Source organism: Lolium perenne, chromosome 2, assembly GCF_019359855.2.
Source record: "Lolium perenne isolate Kyuss_39 chromosome 2, Kyuss_2.0, whole genome shotgun sequence".
NCBI classification, from domain to species: Eukaryota; Viridiplantae; Streptophyta; class Magnoliopsida; order Poales; family Poaceae; genus Lolium; species Lolium perenne.
This window is the reverse complement of record NC_067245.2, coordinates 212,923,199-212,939,060: the sequence shown is the minus strand read 5'-3', so window position 1 is coordinate 212,939,060 and position 15,862 is coordinate 212,923,199. Positions and strand designations below refer to the sequence as shown.

Sequence of the window (15,862 nt, the reverse complement as noted above, 5' to 3'; positions counted from 1 at the left end):
TTATTCAGTTATGTGATCATTGTTGAGAGTGTCCACTAGTGAAAGTATGATCCCTAGGCCTTGTTTCTAAGCATTGAAACATCGTTTCCAACAAGTTCTGCTACATGTTTGCTTGCTGCCATATTTATTTCAGATTGCAATTACTACTTACAATCATCCATATTACTTGTATTTCACTATCTCTTCGCCGAACTAGTGCACCTTTACATCTGATAAGTGTATTAGGTGTGTTGGGGACACAAGAGACTTCTTGTATCTTAATTGCAGGGTTGCTTGAGAGGGATATCTTTGACCTCTACCTCCCTGAGTTCGATAAACCTTGGGTGATTCACTTAAGGGAAACTTGCTGCTGTTCTACAAATCTTTGCTCTTGGAGGCCCAACACTGTCTATAGGAATAGAAGCGTGCGTAGACATCAAGCTATTTTCTGGCGCCGTTGTCGGGGAGGTAAGGTAAAAGGTATTCACATCCTCCGACTACTAAGCTATTTTCTAGTACTGTTGCCGGTGTGTGAGTGCTCGAAGCTATTTCCTTTAGATCCTGCAATTATATCTTTTTGTTTCTTGTTTTTATTTTTCACTAGTTAGGCTTAATGGAAAACAACAACAAAAATAGAGATCTTTATGAACTTTATATTGAATTAGTACATGATGTGTTTGAAGAGAGAATTAAAAAACCCATGGAACTTTGTTTGCAAAATAGTTGTAGCAATGTTATTAGCATGAACACTATTATTGCTAATGCTATGGAAGAATTTAAGCTTGGGGAAGCTGGTTGTGATATTTTTAGTCCCCCAAGTTTTGAGGAGAAAATTTTCTTTGATGATACTTTGCCTCCCATTTATGATGATTATAATGATAGTGGTATTTTGGTGCCACCTACTATGGAGGATAAAGTTTATTATGATTATACCATGCCTGCAATTTATGATGATTACAATGATGGTTGTGATAGTTTTACTCCCACTATTACTAATAAAATTGATTATGCTTATGTGGAGAGTAATGATACTTTTATGCATGTGAATAAGAATGCTTTATGTGATAGTTATATTGTTGAGTTTGTTCATGATGCTACTGAAAGTTATTATGAGAGAGGAAAATATGGTTGTAGAAATTTTCATGGTACTAAAACACCTCTCTACATGCTGAAAATTTTGAAGTTACTCGTGTTTTATCTTCCTATGCTTGTCACTTTGTTCTTCATGAATTTATTTGTGTACAAGATTCCTTTTCATAGGAAGTGGGTTAGACTTAAAAGTGTTTCTTATTTGCTTTTGATGCTCTCTTTTTGCTTCAACTCTTATTTCTTGCGAGAGCATCATTAAAATTACTGAGCCCATCTTAATGGTTATAAAGAAAGCACTTCTTGGGAGATAACCCATGTTTTTATTTTGCTACTGTTTTGTTGTGTCTTGGAAGTTGTTACTACTGTAGCAACCTCTTCTTATCTTTATTTTACTGCATTGTTGTGCCAAGTAAAGTCTTTGATACTAAGGTTGATATTAGATTTGGATTTCTGCGCAGAAACAGATTTCTTGTTGTCACGAATTTGAGTAGATCTCTCTGTAAGTAACTCAGAAAAATCAGCGAAAAATCATGAGTAATCCTCAGATATGTACGCAACTTTCATTCAATTTGAGCTTCTTCATCTGAGCATGTTAAGTGCCTCTAAAAAATTCTTCTTTACGGACTGTTCTGTTTTGATAGATTCTGCCTTTTATTTCACATTACCTCCTTTACTGTGTTTGAATGGATTTCTTTGTTCCATTAACTTTCAGTAGCTTTGGGCAATGTCCAAAAGTGTTAAGAATGATTGTGTTACCTCTGAACATGTGAATTTTTGATTATGCACTAACCCTCTAAAGAGTTTGTTTTGAGTTTGGTGTGGAGGAAATTTTCAAGGATCAAGAGAGGAGGATGATATAATATGATCAAGAAGAGTGAAAAGTCTAAGCTTGGGGATGCTCCGCTCGTTCATATGAACACTGGTGTTCTTAGCTTTACTTTTAATGTTCATGGCGAAGGTTGGAAACTGCTTCGTTTATTGCTATTTGGTTGGAAACAGAAAATGTTTCATGTGGTAATTGGTATATTATCTTGAATAATTTGATACTTGGCAATTGTTTTGAGCTCTCAAATAGATCATGTTTAAGCTCTTGCATCATGTAGTTTGAACCTATTAGTGGAGAATTACTGTAGAGCTTGTTGAAATTTGGTTTGCATGATTGGTCTCTCTAAAGTCTAGATATTTTCTGGTAAAAGTGTTTGAACAACAAGGAAGACAGTGTAGAGTCTTATAAGGCTTGCAATATGTTCTTATGTAAGTTTTGTTGTACCGGTTCATACTTGTGTTTGCTTCAAACAACCTTGCTAGCCAAAGCCTTGTACTGTGAGGGAATGCTTCTCGTGCATCCAAAACCTTGAGCCAAAAACTATGCCATTTGTGTCCACCATAACTACCTACTATGCGGTATTTCTCTGCCATTCCAAAGTAAATTTCTTGCGTGCTACCTTTAAAATTTCATTCCTTGTCTTTGCAATACATATCTCATGGGAAAATAGCCTTAAAAACTATTGTGGTAAAGAATATGTCGCTTATGTATCTTATTTCTTATAAGTTGCTTGTTGAGCGGTAACTATGTTTCTGGGGACGCCATCAACTATTACACTTTTGTTGAATATCATGTGAGTTGCTATGCATGTTCGTCTTGTCTGAAGTAAGGGTGATTTGTCATGATTAAATGGTTTGAGTATGCATATTGTTAGAGAAGAACATTGGGCCGCCAACCAAAGCCATGTATCATGGTGGAAGTTTCAGTTTGGACATTAATCCTCAATCTCTTATGAGAATATTATCTGTTGTTGAATGCTTAAGCATTAAAGAGGAGTTCATTATCTGTTTTCTATGTTGTCCCGGTACGGATGTCCTTAGTTGAGATCTATCAAAAACGAGAAATCAAATACGATCTATCTCCTTGGACCTTTTTACAGGCGACATAGAGGTACCCCTTTGTGACACTTGGTTGAAACATATGTAATGCAATGATAATCCATGGAAATCCAAGCTAATTAGGACAAGGTGCGAGCACTATTGGTATTCGATGCATGAGGCTTGCAACTTATAGGATGTTTTATGCATAACGATGGATCCACCTGTTAGGGTGTGCCTCTTCGGAGCGGTTGTCCGGTGACTTCCTAGCTGCCATGGGGCTTGCTCCGTTTGTCCAAGCGTTGTGGAGCAGCGGCAGCGACGCGCCACCGGCTCGCTCTATTCTCCGGGGAGGCCGGGATCCAGAAGAGGGTCTTCTTTGTTATTTTCGTGTTTCTTTCGGGTCTTTCTGTAAGAACGAAGATTTAATATATCACTATCTTTTCTCGCAAAAAAAAGTTCTTTGTACAACTGTTAATGGTGATTAGTAGATTGGTGGTCCTTTCGCAAAAAAATAGAACTATTAAAGTTTTAAAAGAGGCCAAAAATAATTTCAAGTTTAAAAAAAGGTTATTTAAGACAAAGAATTCGTTTTCCTTCCGTACACAATTGGCTAAGGCTAGTGTACCTAGTACTCTTTCTCAAATCAAGCTGGATGTCGGCGGTTGGCCCGAATATGAGCATCGGAAACGATTGGGGAAAAAGAAAAGCGTGACAGACTTGCTGCGTGAGAGCTCCACATTCGTCCCCCCTCTGTACACCGAATCTTTCCAGAGCACGTGCGAGCGACGGAACGAAGCCTCTCCAATTCTGCAACCTCGCATTCAAGCGCCTATATTCGTACCCATCGAACGAGCGCATTTTCCCTATCGTCTTCTCCGCCGGAAAGAAAACTCTACCGGCACAGCAACACCACAACTGACAGAGTCACTCCACACGACGACATCGCTAGTTCGATCACCATGGCGGAAGGAACCAAAATCTTTCATATGATAATACTAGAGGACGAGGACCGAGGATGTTTGGTTCACAGTCACCAATTTGGCACGCATAGTTTAGTTCGACTGTGTTTGATTTTAACCATATTTTGGCTTCTCGAATTTTATTGCTTGTATGATTTATTTGGCATAGACTTATCTTTCTTCCTAATTTTTGCTGAAGTTTGGTTTTAATATTTTAAGCTATACTTTTGTAGCTGGCCACACTTTGGCTTAACAAATTGTGGCTAGGAACAAAACTCGCCCTAAGCATTTCTAGTGGCCCAAAACAAACAACCATGTGCCTGATCACGTGACCCATTTTTTCAGTGTCCGTGCGCATCCTCCTCTTCCACCTCCAAAGTCCATCCGCTTCCTCTCCCGTCACCAGAAACCTTAAAAACTTCATTAGCGGTGAGTCACCGCGAGAGCAAAGATGGCCCATTTAGTACCTGATGTCGCGGTGAAGGCCACCATTGAGCTACAATGGCCCTACAGACCAACACCAATGCCCAGATCTACACCTCTATAGCCGCGGCATGGGTCGTATTTATAAGCAAGTAATCCAGGCCGTCGGCGGTGGCACCTTGTCAACAAGATCGGTAACTTCCCAGGCCGCAAAGCCGCCTCGACAACGTCGTCCACTCCATTTGAAGTCGGCTACGCCATGCCTGCTTGCCCCCAAGGACAGGCACTCCCACACGCGCGGCTCACTGGGCGTGATCATCATCACAGGAGGTCCTTTTATTCCATGTCGGCCTCGCAGAGCCTAGCCTTGATCTCAACCGCACTCCTACCCCCGGCGAATCAGGCCTGGCACCTAGCAAGTGGCCACGGGGGATTCTGGCAGTGATCATGGCCGTGCCCCGAGATATGTTCGACGAAACGGCATCGCCGATGCCGAGTGACCACGTATGGCCGCTACCATCTATTTATTCACCCACTTGAATTTGAGACTATTTTCTCGCTTGTGATGGCTTATTATCCATATGCCTACTATATCGAGGACAACGATGTCTACATATATACATGAGATGACCAATGTCAACGGCTTCATCCCGGATAATGCCCTTGATACCGAAGAAGATACCCAAGGAAAGGGTTAAGACATCGACGAGGAGCCATTGTTTGGGCAATATGACCATACCATGGGCCAAGCCACCACCGTGGATGATGATACCGACACTGAGGACGAGCTAGCCATGGATGTATGAAGGCGTTCCCAAGGATAATGCCCACGCCGGTGATGGAAAGAAAAAGAGCCAAAGGACCGTAGGCTGTACGAGCAAGGAGGACCCATGCCTTTGTAAGTCTCGGATGTAAATTAGGAAAGATCCAATTTGCAACGCGGGGCAAAAAAGGAAATTCATATTGGAGGAAGGTCACCCAGGGTTTCCATGAGCTAGCGAAGGCTATTTGCTCCCTTCTAAATTCATACTGACCGCGACCTAACTTCAATGCAAAAGAGATGGAGGTACATCCAACAAGATACCAATAAGTTCTGCACGGGATCGATCACATGCTTTCCCGCCCGTGAGCGGCCTTGGCGCCGCCGATTTGGTAAGGCCAATGACATTGTAAATAGGACACTGTAAATTAGTTTGCATTTAACTCCTCTAACGCTTTGCATACGTGTAGGTGCCACAATATTTGGACTACTTCTAGTCCATTCATAAATAGTCCTACACGATGGTCCATTGTTGGAGGGTGCTCAAGGAGGGCCCCAAGTGGAGGCTTGGCTATCACGCCTACGTCACAAGTCTAAAGAATGGCGGTGGCACGGCATCGGTTGTCATTGATGTAGAAGGGGAAGGCCCAACCACTGGTGCCCTTCCATATCAGTCGAGGAAGCACGAAACCCCTGGGGCCAATCTCAAGTGTACTACTTCCGCACTTGCACTAAGCGTGACCTTTAAGGCGATGATGGGGGAGAAGGAGGAAGCACTATGTAAGAGGGATGATAAGAGACACCGAAGAAAAAGGCCACATTTGCCACCTCCATTGATCTCACAAAGAGGGCTCTTAAAATCCAAGCCATTGAGACAGTGGCCAAGTTGTTCGCTGTGGAGAACCGGATTATGTTCGACCCGGAACAAAGGGCTTGGTTAGAGAAGAAGCGGGCCATTATCGGCTAACATATGCATGATCTTCCTCACATATATATCTTACGTTTTCTAGTTTGCTTGAAATTTCTGCCCTTTTGCACTTTGATTTGGTACTAGTGCGTGTAAACTATGTGATTCCCTAATTAGTGGTAATATATCAACAATTTTGGTGACCTCTTTCATTCATATGCTGGCTAATTGAGTCGAAATAGGGAAAACAGATTTGACGCGGCCACACAGACCAAATGCGTCGGGCCGCTAAGGCTATCCCTGACCCAAGTAAACAAAGGTGGTTGGACGACTGTTTTTGTGTTCACGGCCCGACACAAATAGACCAAAACAGACACTTTTGTTGTACAAATGGGCCGGGCCGTTGGAGACCAGTGCAGAGAGAAATGCGTTCGTTTTCTCACTTCTCCGTATGGATCGGAGTGCACCCAATCCCCACTTTTTTTTACGGCAACTGCTCGCCCCATATCTCTTCGCTCGGGATCTCCTCGGTGAAGAAGAGCTCCCTCTCCTCCTCCTCGTCCATCTTCACGTCCACGGGCGGGGCATCGATGTAGTCTTATTTGTCGTTGCCGAGGAACCGACATGGCGTTGCGGATCCCACTCCATGTTAATGTAGGTATCCCACATCGACGTGTCGAGGTTGTTGACAACATCCACAAGCAGATCAAGAGGCAGGAGGGTCGGACGACACATGATCTCCACGCGTAGCACCCGTCCCTGCAGCGGCACTAGCACCCTCTGCGTGTTGAGTTGCCAGCCACCGAGAAGGTAGAGTCATCCCACCCGGTAGACGTGTTGTTCGGGAAGTACCCACGCCACGTCGGCGATGATATTGGCGCGGGTGTCTTTTTCCTTGTGCCGCGATCCGACCTTGACGTCGTTCTTTGTCTTCTTCCAAGACAAGCCCTTGACCATAGTCCTCTGATACGTCTCCGACGTATCGATAATTTCTTATGTTCCATGCCACATTATTGATGATATCTACATGTTTTATGCATACTTTATGTCATTATTATGCGTTTTCCGGAACTAACCTATTGACGAGATGCCGAAGGGCCAGTTCCTGTTTTCTGCTGTTTTTGGTTTCAGAAATCCTAGTAAGGAAATATTCTCGGAATTGGACGAAATCAACGCCCAGAGTCTTAAAACTCCACGAAGCTTCCAGAACACCCGAGAGCCGCCAGAGGGGGGCCACAGGGGCCCCAGATGATAGGGTGGCGCGGCCAGGGCCTGGGCCGCGCCCCCCTGTTGTGTCGTCGCCTCGTTGACCTTCTGACGCCGCCTCTTCGCCTATATAAAGGTCCCTGACCTAAAACTTCGAGACGGAAAAGCCACGGTACGAGAAACCTTCCAGAGCCGCCGCCATCGCGAAGCCAAGATCTGGGGGACAGGAGTCTCTGTTCCGGCACGCCGCCGGGACGGGGAAGTGCCCCCGGAAGGCTCCTCCATCAACACCACCGCCATCTTCATCACCGCTGCTGTCTCCCATGAGGAGGGAGTAGTTCTCCATCGAGGCTAAGGGCTGTACCGGTAGCTATGTGAAGGAGATATGCCCTAGAGGCAATAATAAAGTGATTATTAATTATATCTTTATGTTTATGATAAATGTTTATATATCATGCTAGAATTGTATTAACCGAAACATTAGTACATGTGTGATATGTAGACAAACAAGAAGTCTCTAGTATGCCTCTTAAACTAGCTTGTTGATTAATGGATGATTAGTTTCATAATCATGAACATTGGATGTTATTAATAACAAGGTTATGTCATTGTATGAATGATATAATGGACACACCCAATTAAGCGTAGCATAAGATCTCGTCATTAAGTTATTTGCTATAAGCTTTCGATACATAGTTAACTAGTCCTTATGACCATGAGATCATGTAAATCACTTATACCGGAAAGGTACTTTGATTACACCAAACACCACTGCGTAAATGGGTGGCTATAAAGGTGGGATTAAGTATCCGGAAAGTATGAGTTGAGGCATATGGATCAACAGTGGGATTTGTCCATCCCGATGACGGATAGATATACTCTGGGCCCTCTCGGTGGAATGTCGTCTGATGTCTTGCAAGCATATGAATGAGTTCATAAGAGACCACATACCACGGTACGAGTAAAGAGTACTTGTCAGGAGACGAGGTTGAACAAGGTATAGAGTGATACCGAAGATCAAACCTCGGACAAGTAAAATATCGCGAGACAAAGGGAATTGGTAATGTATGTGAATGGTTCATTCGATCACTAAAGTCATCGTTGAATATGTGGGAGCCATTATGGATCTCCAGATCCCGCTATTGGTTATTGGTCGGAGTGAGTACTCAACCATGTCCGCATAGTTCTCGAACCGTAGGGTGACACACTTAAAGTTGGATGTTGAAATGGTAGTACTTGAATATGGAATGGAGTTCGAATATTTGTTCGGAGTCCCGGATGAGATCCCGGACATCACGAGGAGTTCCGGAATAGTCCGGAGAATAAGATTCATATATAGGATGTCATTTTATGTGAAATAAAATGTCGCGGAAGGTTCTATGGAAGGTTCTAGAAGGTTCTAGAAAAGTCCGGAAGAAACCACCAAGGAAGGTGGAGTCCACATGGGACTCCACCTCCATGGCCGGCCAGCCCTAGGTGGGGAGGAGTCCCAAGTGGACTCCCCCATAGGGGGCCGGCCACCCCCCACATGGGAGGTGGAAATCCCACCTTTGGGTGGGAGTCCTAGTTGGGCTAGGTTTCCCCCTCTTATGGAAGGTTTTTTGTTCGGGTCTTATTCGAAGACTTGGACACCAACACTTGGGGATCCACCTATATAATGAGGGGCCAAGTGACAAGGGATTAACTTGTCAATGCCTATGGATTGTAGGCTAGGGTTTAGTTAGAAGTAGAGGGCAAGTAGATCTCGAAGGTTTCAGCCGAAAAGTACTCGACGACTATGAAAACTAGGGTTTGCAGACAATGATTCGATTGATTCTTTTGTCCCTCGACTCCCCCTTATATATGAGGTGAAGCCGAGGGATTCGTGCTATACAAGTTTACAGAGTCCGGGACGTTTTCTAACTCGTCCCGCCAGATTACAAACAACACTTCCTATTACAACTCTATCTTTCCTTAGTAAATCTTGGGCTCCCGAATCTTCTTATTCTTCGGGTATTGGGCCTCCAGTAAACCCCGGGTACCATCTTCGGCAGGCCCATTTGGGATGCCTATGTCAGTAGCCCCCGAGATTTTGCTTGAATCGTAGAGTCAGGGAAAATCTCCATTGTTTATTTTTACTCGAAAGCTTTAACCTTTTATATTTCCTCACATAAAATTCTATATTGTACAGGGATACTGGTAATTGGGGCTAGTTCATCTGACGGATCAGGTACTAGTTAACTGCTCTAGTGGCAATCCGCAAAAACCTACTTCAAAATCACGTCCCCGGACATGATCTCGGGATACTGGTGTAAACGTCGACAGGTGCCGCTTAAGGTCTTACCATTCTGTCGAGTCCCAGTCAAATTTATCGGGTACCTAACGCGTCCGTTAGGATTTTTCTTCGTATCTGTTGATACGGATAAAAATAGTGAGCGCGATCTTTGGCGATGCCACGCCAGTGAAACGGATCTGGGGTCTTACCTTCGCAAATTTGCGGCATTCAGAAATTGATCGCAACTTCGGCGTTCTGAGAATATATTGTCGAGTGCTTTTCCGGCTGTTGGAATGGCACATTTTATCGAGTCATATATGACTTATATTGTTCTCCCGATGGGAGTATATGTAGAGTTAATTATAACTCGAAATATACTCTCTTGTTTTTCTATTTTTGTTAATTTCATCGGGCACGCGAACAGCGTTCCCGATGGGAGTAACTTGAGGCTACAACCAAGAACTTGTGCTTGGTTGTAGGCTCAACATTTTAGTCCACCTTGTCGCTATATTTTCATTACTTCCCAATATGATCTCTTTCTTCTTCTCTCTTTTTTTTTTTTTTTTTTTATCTCTCGGGTGCGCGAACAGCGTTCTCGATGGGAGTAGCCCCCGAGGCTACAGCCAAGGACTTGTGCTTGGTTGTAGGCTCCCGCAATTTCTATATTTATCATACTCGAAAATTTACTTTTTTCTGAAGTAGCCCCCGAGCATTTGGGCAAAAACTTGTATTTGACCAAAGGTTCCCGAGGTATTGAATAATTCTTTCTGTCGCCGTTTTTCTTGTCGACATACTTCCCTTAATCAAATTTACTTCATCCTCCTCGAATAGTCGTGATTTTTCTGCCCTGTGGGTCCATTGCTTCGACTACGTTGACACGTCGTGCAAGTAGTGGACACACGTCCTCCGCTTTTCCTGGCGCACGTACGGTAACGCCTATTTCAGTAAAAATACTCTTTTGCCCTTGTGTCTAGAAGATCCATCCTCACCACACGATTTCTTCATCCAACGGCACACTGCTTCACCCGAATCTTATATAAACCCTTCTTCAACCTTCGTTCATCCCCTCGCTTGCGCCGCTCACCTGTTCCTCTTCGCAAAACTTCCCCTGCGCCCAACTCTCTCCAATCTTCCGTACGCACATACATTGCTCTGCCCACTGCCGTTGATGCCACCGCGCACGCGTCTGACTCGCCACAAGACGCCGGAATCCAAGATGGCCGCCGAGGATCTTGAGTGGGAGAGATCCAAAATCTCCAATCAAGACATCAACACGCTGAAGAGGCTCGGCCTCATGACGAAGGAGGACGCCATCCGCTTTCCTAGCGAAGAAAGCTACCCCAAGCCTCCAATGGAGTATCGGGTTAGTTTTGTTGATCACGATCCGCGGCCTTTCAACCCCAATCCACGATTTCCTCCGCGGCCTTCTTTTTGTTTATGGGATTCAACTGCACCAGTTGACTCCCAATTCCATCCTTCACATTTCTATTTTTATCACACTTTGCGAATGCTTCCTCGGAATCACTCCCAATTGGGCTCTGTGGAAGCGCATTTTCTGTCTCCGCCGTAATGGCTCCCACAACGTCACTTATAACATAGGTGGCGTTGTTATCTGTGTTCGGACTGATGTCGATTATTTCGACGTCAAGTTTCCTGATTCTGTCCAAGGATGGCGCAAAAAGTGGCTCTACATCCACGAAGAAAGCGCCAATTCTGTGGAGCACAACATAGTTCCTTTCGACGGAAGTGCCAGGATTCAGCGTCGCCGTTCCTGGGATGCCGAAGCTTACGAAGAAGAGAAAAAGCGACGAGGCGCTCATGGCTCGTATCCGTCATCTTCAAAACACTCGAGGCAAAGAGCTATCTGGTGTTCAAATTCACGCCTACTTCCTTAGGATTAGAGTGCAGCCTCTTCGGGCTCGCAAAAATCCCCTTTGGACGTATTCTGGTGAAAATGACGCCAACAGAATCTCCGGTGATCTTTACGTAAAGGACTTGGAAAAATTGGTTCGAAGAATTTCTCGATTAGGCAAGAAGGATCCTATTCCCTCCTCCTGTCGAGTGGAACCATACAGTGCTTCCAATCCTCTTCCCGAGGTATTTTGTCTTCTCGAAGTTTTATCTTGTTTTGAATTCCTCGTATCTTATTTGCGGTGGTATCTCACTTATTCTCTTTTGTCACTATTTCTTTGTAGAATCATCCTACTATGGCTTCCCTTCCTCCTCTTCACGAGGATGGAGAGGTCGAAGAAAGAGCCGTTGTCGATGATGTCAACCAGAGACCCCCTCTTTTGTGAATGAACCCGCAGATTCTCGAAAATCTGCGGGATCTACTGAGAAGGATGCTGCCTCTGAAGATACAACATCAGCACAATCTCCTCCTCCTGCTGTTTCTCCGAAGAGCAAAAGGAAAAGGAGCAATGCCGAAGATTCCGGGACCTCGAAACCCGAAGAAAGCTGCTCTGCACCTCGAAAAGCAGCTTATGATCCATACATCGAGAGTATCATCAGCTCGTAGGTTCCTTGCTCTTTTCCTTTTTTATTTGAAGAATTTTATTTTGCCTTGCTTTTTATGCTGCCACTATTTTGTCACAGTGATGATGAAGAAACTCCAACTTTAGATGTGGCTGCTCGAACGAGCACATCACATACTTTAGTAATTTCAGAAAAACCAGTTGAAGGGGAGGAATCGTCGCCTCCTCAACAAAATGTTGATACATCTACTCCTTCGAGCCCCCGTGCCCCTCCACCAAAAAGGGCACGGGTTGAAAAGATTGTTGATCCTGCCCCTCAGTTGGGCAGTTCGTCGCCCCCGCTCCTAGATGATGTAAGTTTGTCGACATCTATATTTTCTTTATTTTATTTCTTCCCATCTCTTTTTTTATGCCGATGTTTCTCTTACTGTGTTCACGTTGAACAGCCTATGATCAAGGATCTTCTCCGCATCGGTTCCCAATTTATTGGGTACCGTGAATATGCTAATAGAGCCGAAGGTAACGACTGTCATACTTGTCGTTTTTCCTTAATTTGTCACTCCTGTTGCTTGCCGCGATTTTTTGATCTTTCTTCTCTCTTTTTTCCATATCTCGACAGAGAAATTTGCAGAGGCTAACGAACGCGCCGACGCACTGGCTCAAAAACTTGAGCAAAGTGAGGCGGCTCGCAAGAAAGCCGAACTCGCTGCTAGCAAAGCCAAGGTCGAAGCTGATGAAGCTAAGGCGAAAGCTGCTGGTGTCGAGGAACTGCAGAAGAAACTTGAGGATGCGACAACTGCCTTGGATGAGCTCAAAGCTGCACAAGCTTCTCGTGACGAAGGAATCCTCAAGCGTTTGAAGTCGCAAAGTCGACGTACTCTGAGTAATATTATCAATCCCTTTTATTTTACTGCACTTCCTGTTTCTTGGTTGTTTGGTGATGTCTTGTCTCGTGTGGCAGCCCAAACAAACCAGGATTTTGATCTGGATAATCCTGTCAACGATCCTCTCCTTGACGCACTTTCTCTTACGGAGTTTCACGGGCGCGAAATTCGTGAAGGCGTGGCAAATGCTAATGCAGGATTGTCGAGCGTTGTTCCCTTATTTCTTTCCGAAGAAAGAAGAACCCGCAACTTTCCTTAACCTCGCCAAGATGTTTAATGCTTCGGAAGACCTGGGATTGAAGATGCGTCGAGGAGAATATGAAGGTTCTTTATCGAAATCTTGTTGCCCTGGTTCTTGACAGCCAACGACGCTTGATTGGATGAAGGTTGGCGACACCGGTCGGATAGAGCAGTCAAGATGGAGGTCGCTGATCAAGGCGGCCAAGCCCAACACGAAGAAGATCTTGGCGTATCTGGGGATCAAGCCGGCTTCAACTCCCTAGCTCCTCGAGGCCGGAGGTCTAGTTGCATGCCTCTGTTTTTCTTTCTGTTTCTTTTGCTTACGTCGCCAAAGTAGTCATTTGGCGACACGTACTTTCTTAACTCCTTTGTAATGCCCTTGTAATTATTCCAAGAGATTAATGAAGACTTCTATATTTGCTTTTTTTTTTATTTTGTATTGTTTATTTTTCATTTTATTTTTGATAACTATACTCCATCTTCTGCTCCTTCCAATGTTTCGCCTTCTTCTTCCCGCGAGGAAAGCTTTTGGTGATACCGCTCTGTCGACGATACCTTGTCGCAAGAAGCTGGATGAACTTCGGCAACAACTTCGGTATGCGAAGAAGCAAACACTTGTGATGATGGAGCAATCTCGTAAGTCATACGAAGCCGAAAAAATTGCTCTTCAACAAGCTCGCGAGGCCGTAGCTGCTAAGGAAATTGCTGCTTCCGAGGCTGAAAAGGCGACTATTCGAGAAAATTTCATGCTCGAATTAATGAATGAAGCGGTGCGGATATGTCGGGTATGCTGTTTCATCCGCCGATATCCTTTATCTGCATACTATTGTTTCTTTGAAGGTTTCCGCTTTTTTGTTTTGATAGGTGCCTTTGCGATGCTGCTTTGCCGAGGAAGAAAGGGTGAATGCTAGGACAACCCTCCTTGTTAATCTCTCCTTGGACCATGGTTCTTTGTTTTGGGCTACAGGAAAGGACCCGCCAAATTGTCGATTTCAAGATCGCGCCTCTCAAACTCGCGATTTCCTCGACTTCTGTACCAAGACCTTGTCCATGGTTTACAACTCCATGTTTCCTCGCAACGTCCAACCAAAAACTCTTCCTGAATTGATGGAAAGGTTCAAGGATGCTCGCGATATCCATGATTTTGTCAAAGCTCAACTAGTAGCTGGCGCGGATTTGCTCTTATCATGCTCCAAATCTGCCACTCGAAGCTTGACCTTACCCAGGTTGTCGAGAAGGTTCACCAAAAAGTAAAACGGCGGAGAGTTGGTGTTGACAGGATTAACACGAAGGTTACGCCTATAGCCGAAGAAATGATTGAGGACCTACTTCGGATGGATGCCGAGCTTTTTGCCGATGGCCATTATGCCGATTTTCTTGGTGCTGCTCCTGAGGAAAACAGGGTTACTCTTGATGACATATTGAATCAAGACTAGTTAGTTTCTTCTTGTAGATATTTCTTCTTTGTAATCCATGACTATATTGTAAAGCAATCATTATATTTCTCTGTTTGTTTAGCCCCGAGTGTTTCGGTGACTCTTTACTATATTTGTATACTTGCGAGGTTTTGAACCAAGGCATTTATATATTTAAGGCGAATATGAGCCCCCAAGCTTTTTATTGAGCACTATTTTGTATTTTTGTTGACTCACGAGGTATTTGAATACCAAGGCAAGCTTTTCCTTTTGTCGATGAACTATATTGAAATTCGTCGGAGCGAAGACTTTGGTTATGTCGATAAAGAAGAAAAGTTATATTGTCACTATCTTTATTATATTGCAGCACCGCGAGCCCGCCTCATTAAAAACCTTCTCCGGCCCCACTCGGTGCCCCGAAAAAGGAAAAGAGTGCGTCTGAAAACTCGCGGGCGTTTCAGTACATTGAAGCTTTACAAAGACTATATTTTGACTCTAGGCGTAGAAACGCCTAAGTTGCGCCACGTTCCGGGGTTTGGCTCCTCCACCCCTGTCTTCTTGTCCTTTATTCTGTATGCTCCTCCTCCAATTACTTCCGTGACAATGTAAGGGCCAAGCCATGGTGACTCGAGTTTTTCATGACTTTTTTGCGTGAGCCGAAGAACTAGGTCTCCCACCTGAAAAGATCTTGGCCGCAAACGTCGACTGTGGTAATTCTTCAAGTCTGTTGATATTTGGTTACCCGAGATAATACTTCATCTCGAGCTTCATCAAGTGCGTCGACGTCGTCTTCTAGCACTCTTCTCGACGTTTCTTCATCATATTCGGTGACACGTGGAGAGTTGTGCTCTATCTCGATTGGTAGTCTTGCCTCTGCTCCATGAACCGGGAAAACGGAGTTTCTGCGTTCTTGTGTTTGGTGTTGTTCGGATGCTCCACAACACGCTTGGTAGTTCTTACGGCCAGGTATGTCGAGCTTTTTCCAGTGGTCCTAACAAGCGCTTCTTGATACCATTGCAGATGATGCCATTGGCTTTCTCGACTTGCCCATTGGTTTGAGGATGTGCAAGCGACGCAAAGTTCAGCTTAATACCCACCTCTTCGCAATAATCTTTGAATTCATGGGATGTGAAGTTGCTGCCGTTGTCTGTGACGATGCTGTGGGGCACTCCAAATCTGAAGACGAGGCCTTTTACAAATTTTACTGCGGATGCTCCATCGGTGAATTTATCGGCTTCGCTTCTATCCACTTTGTAAACTTATCGACGACTACTAGCATGTACTCCTTTCCTCCTGGCCAGGATTTGATTAACTTACCCACCATATCAAGTCCCCATTGAGCAAAGGGCCAAGACAATGGTATTGGTGCTAGCTCTGCTGCTGGAGAGTGAGGTTTTGCGGCGAAC

The 15,862-nt window shown here is 44.5% G+C and overlaps 1 protein-coding gene across 1 annotated transcript; it reads left to right on the top strand.

The window, feature by feature from the left end:
* Positions 1–4,394: 4,394 nt before the first annotated feature.
* Positions 4,395–13,945, top strand: LOC139835720 (uncharacterized). Its single transcript, XM_071825584.1, has 6 exons — positions 4,395–4,468; positions 12,039–12,270; positions 12,364–12,436; positions 12,537–12,800; positions 12,879–13,002; positions 13,906–13,945. The coding sequence occupies exons 1-6, from the start codon at positions 4,395–4,397 to the stop codon at positions 13,943–13,945; spliced, it is 807 nt and encodes a 268-aa protein (XP_071681685.1).
* The last annotated feature ends 1,917 nt before the right edge of the window (positions 13,946–15,862 follow it).